Source organism: Mandrillus leucophaeus, unplaced genomic scaffold (assembly GCF_000951045.1).
Source record: "Mandrillus leucophaeus isolate KB7577 unplaced genomic scaffold, Mleu.le_1.0 Scaffold550, whole genome shotgun sequence".
Classification (NCBI taxonomy): Eukaryota; Metazoa; Chordata; class Mammalia; order Primates; family Cercopithecidae; genus Mandrillus; species Mandrillus leucophaeus.
Window position 1 is genome coordinate 1,188,505 of NW_012105920.1, and position 9,187 is coordinate 1,197,691.

General features: G+C 50.0%; 1 protein-coding gene across 1 annotated transcript in view; it reads right to left on the reverse strand.

The window, feature by feature from the left end:
• The window catches only part of PARP1 (poly (ADP-ribose) polymerase 1), a 46,153-nt gene extending 38,079 nt beyond the window's left edge, over positions 1-8,074 (reverse strand). The window contains exons 1-2 of the mRNA XM_011997975.1: positions 7,758-8,074; positions 2,110-2,275 (exon numbers count right to left, since the gene is read on the reverse strand). Coding sequence (XP_011853365.1) covers positions 2,110-2,275; positions 7,758-7,877 — 286 coding nt within the window. The 5' untranslated portion in view covers positions 7,878-8,074. The remainder of the gene's footprint in view (positions 1-2,109; positions 2,276-7,757) is intronic.
• Between the last annotated feature and the right edge of the window lie 1,113 nt (positions 8,075-9,187).

Here is a 9,187-nt window from a genome sequence, read left to right on the forward strand (position 1 = left end):
AGGTCAGGAGTTCAAGACCAGCCTGGCCAACATGGTGAAACCCCATCTCTACTAAAAATACAAAAAATTAGCCGGGCATGGTGGCAGGCACCATGCTACTCAGGAGGCTGAGGCAGGAGAATTCGCTTGAACCCGGGAGGTGGAAGTTGCAGTGAGACAAGACCATGCCATAGCACTCCAGCCTGGGCAACAGAGACTCCATCTCAAAAACAAACAAAAACAAACAACAACAACAAAAAAACAAAGTAGGGAAACTAGATCATCATTTGGAAAAAAATAAAACTGGAGTCATGCCTCACACCACATCAGCACACACCGGGAAAACTTCCAAATAGAGTAAACATTTAGATGTTAAAAGAAACAAGGAACTATAAAATTACATGTACTGGATGTAGTTCATCTGTATCCCCAGGCTGGGCTACTTGACAGTGGCTGCTGGTGCTATAGCCTTTTCCCTAGCACTGTCACTACCTCAGGGTAAGGGCCACACCCTGGCATACCTACCCTGTAGTGACCACCACAGTAACAAACACAGCATTGTCACCAACAGGCCAACTCAAAACCAGGGACTCTGAGTCCTCCCGCCACTTCCAGATCTAGAGGCAGCCCTGGCTGCAGGGTGTGACTGTGCAGAGGCCAGTAGCACAATCTGGAAGTGCAGAGAACGCACCTCAGGCAAGCAAAAACCAGTAAGAAACAAGAGACAGAACCAATGGATAATGCCGCTCCCTTCCTCCTGCTCCGAGGGGCTTTTCTGAACTTGGTGGCAAAGGACTTGTGTGAGGGCATCCTGCATGACCAAGCCATTGGCTGTTTCTCATGAAGCCGTGGCCAGCTTGACAACATATGGCAGGCACTGTGCTTGCCCTCCTGCCTCCCCTTCCTTCCTCTCTCTTGCTGCCCTAGGATTACATCTCCTAATAAAGCTTTTAATAGCTTTGCTTTATGCTCTGCTCTCTATGTCACCTGACATGACCTGTACTAAGACATGGGAGAAGACATAAAAGGAGAAAACCGAGGAGACAGTAAAAAGGGCAGTGGTTGCTGGGAATTAGGAGGGATAAACAGGGGATTTTTAGAGCGGTGAAAGTGATGCAGGGCAGGCCAGCCCTAAATTGGGGCTTGGCCTGGGAGGGTCCTTGGCTTCGCTCTGGACAGAATTTAAGAGCGAGCTGGTGGTAGAAGCAAGCAGCTTTATTGCGGCAGCAGTGTTATGGCTCTGTGACTGCTCCTGCAGAGCAGGGCCAGCCCACAGGCAGTGTGCTGAAGGCAGCAGCTCAAAGGCAGTTCTGTGGTCATATTTACACCCACTTTTAATTATATGCAAATTAAGGGGCAGATTATGCAGACATGTTAAGAAATGGGGTGGTAACTTTTAGGTCATCAGACTGTTGTCACAGAAAGGGGTGGTAACCTCTGGGTATTGCCATGGCAATGGTAAACTGATATGGCACACTGGTGGGTGTTTTATGGAAAGCTGCTTCGTCCCTGTCCCTGCTTTAGTTAGTCCTCGGTTTGGTTTGGTGCCTGAGCCCTGCCTCCTACCTCATTCCCCTCTCAGAGATGAGCTATTCTTCCTTAATCTTAAGGGGGCTGCAGAAGGGTGCAGGTCTGAAATTACTCTGTATGATACTATAACAGCAGATGCATGTCATCACATAATTGTCCAAACCCATAGAATGTACAGCATCAGGAGTTTCTGGACTCTGGGCAATAATGATGTGTCAATGTAGGTTCCTCAATTATAGCAAATGTACTACTCTGGTGGGAGATGTTGACAAGGAAGAGCCTGTGTGGTAGGTGGGGGAGCGGGTATTGGAAACTCTTTGCTCTTTGCTTACTTTTGCCATGAACAAAAATAAAGTCTATTAAAAACAAAACAACTTTAAAGGCTATATTCCAAGCATCTGGAAAAATAAAACACCAAATATCATGCAACAGATGATGCTGAGTCCAGGAGGTGTTGCTGAAATAACATGGGCACCATACGCTTGATCTGCACATGTGGGAGAAGGCAAGCTGGGGGAGGTTTGCTTTGCTATCTGAGAAGAGGACCCCTGGGAGCTTCAGGGTGGGGGCTGAATGCCCATGCTGCCCATTTGTACACACCTGTCACTCCTCCAGCTTCCGCTGTCTTCTTGACTTTCTGCTGGTCATCCCACCGAAGCTCAGAGAACCCATCCACCTCCACGTCAGGGTGCCGGATGGAATGGCCCACCTTCCAGAAGCAGGAGAAGTGGTACCAGTGTGGGACTTTTCCATCAAACATGGGCGACTAGAAGGAGGACAAACAGAGGGAGGGAAGTGAGCAGTTAACTTTTGGCTTAGAACCACTAGATGTTGACCTCAACCCCAGTCCCAGTCCCAGGCCCAGCCGTGACAGCTGGGACAGAAGGACAGCACATGAAACCTTCGAAGGACAGCACATGAAACCTTCGTTCTCCTATTTGTGAAAGGAGGACAGCCTCCGCTCTCACATGAAGAGCTGCAGCATCCTTCTCACGATCTTCCCCAAGGCTCTGAGGACTGTAGCCCACTGTTCTTGAGCTCATTCTCTTAGGACACAAACACAGCCACAAGAAAGGTAGCCTTTTACCACTGAGCTCTGCCCCACGTCCCTTTTCACCACACACCACTACATTTAGTGGTGAGCTGCCTCATGGTCTAGTGAAACACACAGAAGACACCTGTGCAGAGTCACAATCCTGCAGCATCTGCTGGGAATGGCCAGACAACTGCTCCAGGCACGCCTGGACTCAAAGGGCCTGTGTGCCCCAGAAAAGGGCTCTTTAAGTGCCTCTGCAGTTAAGAATAATGAGGAACAAGACCCAGATAATGAGCAAAGCAGAAAAAGTGTGTCAGAAAAAAACTGTCAAGTTCGCAGCAGCCACACAGATGTGAGTGGAATGAATGGAGGTCTGTGAGGCAACCGTGACAGTGGATGGTTCGGTTCGGGGCAGCATGCCTGGAGCTGGAGTCAGCTGCTCACTGGCCTTCGCGGGGGCAGTTTCCCAGGTGCAGGACCTGGGAAGTCTGGCCACAGGGAACACAGTTCTCCTCTGCAGGTGGTTTGCTTCCCACTAGGCCTTTCATTGTGACAGGGCCAGGTTCTGCTCCCAGGCCTCCAGCACGGTCTGGCTTTTTTTTTGAGACTGAGTCTTGCTCTGTCGCCCAGGTTGGAGTGCAGTGGTGGGATCTCGGCTCACTGAAAGCTCCGCCTCCTGGGTTCATGCCATTCTCCTGCCTCGGCCTCCTGAGTAGCTGGGACTACAGGCACATGCCACCTACGCCTGGCTAATTTTTGTATTGTTAGTAGCAATGGGGTTTCACCACGTTGGCCAGGCTGGTCTCGAACTTCTGACCTCGTGACCCGCCCACCTTGGCTTCCCGAAGTGCTGGGATTACAGGCATAAGCCACTGCACCCAGTCCTGGCTTTACAGAGTGGACGGTGACAGCGACTGGGAAGAAGGGGAAGACACAGCCTGTAGTGTGGGTCCCTGAGCCTTTCATAAACCATCCTGTGTAATCCCACAATCTGCCTCTGGGTGGGAACCAGCACTTTCATTCACAGATGGAGACAGCGGGGCTGGAAATCCTTGCCTGGGGGGTTGGGAGTCACAGAGGCAGCAAATGAATGATTTGACACCATGGTTCCTCCCACCACACTCCACTGCCCGGCAGGAAGAGCTACTTAAAAATATACCAACTGTGATCTGACTACAGCAAGGGAAGTCCCAAACATCTGCTTTTACAGAATATAAAGCTAAACGTCACACAGATGCAGTAAGAGTATTAAAACAGCGTTAAAAGTAAATGTGCTGAATTTTTAGGATGCAGTTGTGGGGACAGGGAAAATACTCTGGAAAAGCAATGATAAGGTGCCTCACTCCCTCTCTCCACTGTGAGTGGCCTCTTTCTGGATGTGATGTATTAAAATGCACAGCTAAGACTATGGCAGCGCACGGACTCCTCAACATCAGCTTTCCCCTGGGTCTGGAATGCTCCCCGCCCTGTTCAGAGCATTCCCTCAGGTCCCCTTCCACAGCTCCCCTTGCTCACTAAGAACTATGCGTTTGGTGATTGTTTCATAAGGGGCAAGATGCCTATCTTGTTATTCTCTAGCAACACCTGTCACAGAGGGCACGCAGTGTTTGCTTAGGGCTTCAGGTCAGATGGAAAAAAAAAAAAAAGGAAGGATGGGGTAATTCCTGCTGCAGAAGAGACAGCAAATGGCATTTCTGAGAGCAGACTCATGTTCCAGCTCTCAAACATTCCACCAGATCTCAACTAGGCTGCTGATACAGATCCTAAGCATCTGGCTATCATGGAACATTTGCAGTGGCCTCGTCCTGGCTCTGCCTGCTTGTCTACCCCTTGTCTACCCTTCCTGTACAATGTTCTGGTTACCCTTGTATAAAAGGGCACAGGTAATGGCTATAGCACTTCTTCCTGGCTGTGCCAGGGGCCCCAGACCTGCTGCCCTTTGGTCTGGGTGCTGTCTCCCCCAACCACCGGCACAGTGCTGGATAACCCAGAGGTGCTGCCCAATGGTGCAATCACAGCACAAGCTTAGAGGACAAAGGGCCTCGGCAGAAGAACCCTTGACCAAAGCAATGCTTTGCCCTAAATCTTAGGACTGAGAATGATGTGGCAGAAAGACATCAGACCAAGGTCACGAGACTATCGACTCCATTTGTTAGCTGCACAGCTCAGGCAAGGCACAGAATCTTTCTGAGCACCTAACATACCAGGGTCCTCACCCAACCAGCAGCTGGTGAACTGGGTTCCCTTCTGTGCAGAACAGGCCATGCTACCTGTCCACCTACGCCACAGAGAGAATGAACTGACCTCGCTGCATGCCTCCAGGTGCTCAAACCCTCCCAGGACAGAGCAACTCAAAGGTCTATCGCCACCCTCCTCCCACCAAAAAGCTGGAGGGCCCAGCTCATCCCTCCCAAGATGCCCCAGGCATGAGGGCTAAAGTATCAGGTATCAGATACTCGGAGAACAATACTCCCATATAAATGCAAAAGAAGGTATTTAAATTCAAGCAAGTGAAAAGGCTTCTTTCCTTTTGGTCTTCACCAGCTCAGCCTACCAGACCAACTTTAAATTCTGAATTAAAACTCTGAATCCACCCTCAATCACAATTACAGAAAAATCAGTTACTTTTAATAATAAAGAGTTTCTTTCACTATCAAGTATGCCAAAGGAAAGCCCAGAATGTTGTTATTACTATTTTCTTTTTTTCAGACAGGGTCTGGGTCTGTCGCCCAGGCTGGAGTGCAGTGGCATTATCTCGGTTCGCTGCAACCTCCACCTCCCAGGCTCAAGCAATCTTCCAGCTTCAGCCTCCAGAGTAGCTGGGACTTAAAGGCATGAACCACCACGCCCCGCTAATCATTGCATTTTTTTGTAGAGACGAGGTTTCAGCATGTTGGCCAGGCTGGTCTTGAACCGCTGAGCTTAAGTGATCTGCCTACCCAAGCATCCCAAAGTGCTGAGATTACAAGCGTGTGCCACCGAGCCTGGCCCCAGAATGTTAAACTTGATCAGGTTCAGCTTCCTCCATCCTGCCTCCCCCACAGCTAAGCCTCCTCTAACTTCCTCCACAGCGGTGTTGTTCTAGCCTCAACACACTGTCTGAACTTGGGTTTTCTGTCTTTCCACTAGAACACGGTACTCTGCCCACCTGTTACGGCCCGTGGATGTCCCTTTCTCGGAATAACATTTAAAAATGCATAATAAAAAGGCTTGCAAATGGTCAGTCGTGGTGGCTCACGCCTGTAATCCTAGCACTTTACAGGGCTAAGGTGGGTGGATCACTTGAGCTGAGGAGTTTGAGACCAGCCTGGGCAACATAGTGAGACCCCATCTCAAAAAACAAAACAAACAAAAAAGTTTGAAAAGGAAACATATTCAAATAATTATCAAAACATTTGAAAGGTAATTTGCGTACAGTAACCCGTGAGCTTCAAAGTTTTAAATAACAAGATCTAGTACTGCCTCTAACAACTGTGATTTTTGTAGCAATGAGAGTAAATTATATTTTGAGAAACTCCCAACTGTAAAGTGAAAATATCTGTAATTACCACTGGTGAAAAAAATCATAGGGACTGCTAATATGCCTTTGCTTTGCTGCTTACATTTATGATTAGAGGAAATAGTGAATTTTATCTATAGGTTAGTGGAGATGGAGATATCAATTTTTTCTTATCTAAACCCATGGAACTCTTGCATTCTATCTACCATCCTACGGACCCTGGGGTTAAGAGCTCCTGCACCAGGAGTGAGAACTTCATAAGAACAGGCTGCCTTATATATTTAAGGTAAGTTCTAGGTTCCTTAGTGGGAAACACGGCTCTTCAAATTGTAGGCCCTGTCTACTTCCCTATCCTCATCTTTCTGCTCCACTTCTGTGAATTAACGCCTCCTAATCAACCTTCCACCCTAAGGTGGGTCATCTTGGACTCCTAGGCACACAATGCCTGGAGCACAGTTCCATCAGGTGGCATCCATCCCCTCTGTACGGCAATGTTTGTTTACCAGTCAATTCCCGTTTAACCAAACTGGAAATTCCTAAAGGTGGATTCTGTGTCCTTAAAACCTAACAGAGTGCTTAGAACTTAACAAAATATCTACCAAATAAGCACTGTGTGCCACGTACTGACTTAGGTATGCCCCGAGGACACCGAGATGACAGACATATTGTGAAATAAGATAACGGAAGTACACCTGGCACTTGGGTATCCACTCGGTAAATGTCGCCCTCCCTTGTATTCTTTAAGTCCTGAAAATCCACTGAGGGCTATCTGGTCATTCCTAAAACACATTACAGCTCACGGTAGGGAGGAAAATCAAGCTACCTTGACCATGAGCACTAAGCTTGGGTGTGTTGGAAGCGAGGAGGAACAGGGCAGGTGAGAACCAGAATTATTCATACAAAGGCAGACATCAGCAAACTGGAAGCTGGAGGCAGGAGCCCCTGGGAAATGACAGGGGCCTTCAAGCCCACCACCTCACAGAAGCCTCAGGAAATCTCAAAAGGGGATCGATCCTCAATCTATCAAAAAGCCCACATGAGAAACCCCCCTGGAGCCACTCTTACTCAAACCAGACAGCTGCAAGTGCACCGAGAACGCGTCTGTGAACCTGGAAAATTTGGGGAAAATGTTACTTTAAAGCACAGATTAGGCTCAAAGTGAATGCACTGTACAGAAATGACACCTCTCTGCATAGTTTTGCCTAATTAAAACGAAAAATGAGGGTGAGCGTTAAAATGACGTGTTGAAATGACGGCCAAAAATAGGTTAAAAAAAAAAAATCCCCACATGCCAGTCGCCACCATCCACGTAGGACAAAAATCTTCCAGAACAAGATAGGTCAAAATCAGATTAGCTTAAAGAGACCATGTACAATTCCCCCCCACCCCCAATCCCTGAGGCGAACGGCAATAATAAAACACCACCACCAAGAAAGGAGGAGAGAAGCGGCTTCTCGTTTACACAAAGCGAAAAGGCAGCACCAGCTGCAGACTGTATTTCCCGGGCTTTTCCTGCAACATCAGCAAAACCTTCCGGAAGGGTCGGCCGGGCCGCTCGGCGGAGGAGGGGCGGCCACGGCCCCATAGGCCCCAAGTGCCGCTCCGAGGGCCCAGGTCCGCTCGCTCCCCGGGCCCGCACTCCCCGAGCCTTCCCGGACACAGTTAACCCGGGGCGCCGCGTACCCGCCCCGCCGCCCGCACAGCGGCCCGCACCTGCACCATGATGGCCATCCGGAGCGAGTCCTTGGGGATGCTCTCGCTGCATTTCTTGCAAGAGGCGCGCCCGCTCTTGGCGTACTCGACTCGGTAGAGCTTATCCGAAGACTCCGCCATCTCCCCTAGCTGCAGCCAAAGCTCCGGGAGCCCGACGCCACGACCTGGAAACACGCCGCCGCCTCGCCGCCTAGCCGCCCCGCGTGCGCTCACCCAGCCGCAGGCGCCTGAGCGTCCAGAGCCGCCACCGAGCACACCGCACCGGCCACCGCGGTTCCCCGATAGATTGCTGATGCCTGGCAGCGGGAACGCCCACGGAGCCCACGTCCACGGGGCGGGGCCTGCGGCGCTCGCGCCCCCTGCCGGCCGGGGGGCGGAGTTTCCCGGGCTCCTGCGGGTGGAGCTCTACGGCCCGCTACCCTGGGGGCCGAGGCGGGGCTTGGACTGAGCTAGTAGCTCTTTGGAGGACCCGGCGCCACCCCTTTGATCGTTCTGTCCCAGGAAGTCTTACCTGTTTTCATAACTAATTATACCCCCAACCCCTCCACCTTTTATTTTTGAGACTGAGTCTCACTGCGCTGGAGTGCAGCGGCGCGATCATGGCTCACTGCAGTCTGGAACTCCTGAGCCCAGCGATCCTCCCACCTCAGCCTCCCAAGTAGCTGGGACTACAGGCGTGCACCACCACAACTGGCTAATTAAAAAAAAAAAAAATTGTTTTTTTAGGGATAGAGTCTCGCCAAGTTGGCTAGACTGGTCTCAAACTCCTGGCTATAAGTGATCTTTGAGCCTCAGCCTCCTAAAGTGCTGGGGTCACAGGAGTGAACTACCAAGCCAGCCCCAAACTCTTTTTATAAGTGTGTCCTCTCTCCCCTGAGGGCAGCTGGGTCCGGGAATAGCAGGCCCCCCTAGGGAATATAGTTGATCGGCCCTAGGTGGACCCTGCAGTGTTAGGTCAACCCCCTTGGCTTGGACGGGCATTCCAACCTGCCATCCATACACCGTCGGGACAAAATACCAACTGAAACCTAGCATTTCCTTTATTATGAATTTGACTACAAATCCCAGGAGTATTAGAAGTACCTGTGACTTTGTGGGCAATAGTCATCACAGATGTTTTCATGTTACTTTACAGTTATTTTGGTGATAACTCAAAATATTATTAAGCTCATCACTACTCAAAATTGTGGTAATGACTAGACCTGTTGCTACCAGATATTTTCTCTCTCTCTCTGTGTGTGTGTGTGTGTGTGTGTGTGTGTGTGTGTGCATAAAGAAAGAGATGGGGCATCTCTCCATGTTGCCCAGGCTGGTCTTGAATCCCTGGCCTCAAGCATTCCTCCCACCTTGGCCTCCCAAAGTGCTGGGATTACAGGGATGAGCCACTGCAGCTGGCCTAGATCATGTTGTTTAATATGGAACTATACTTT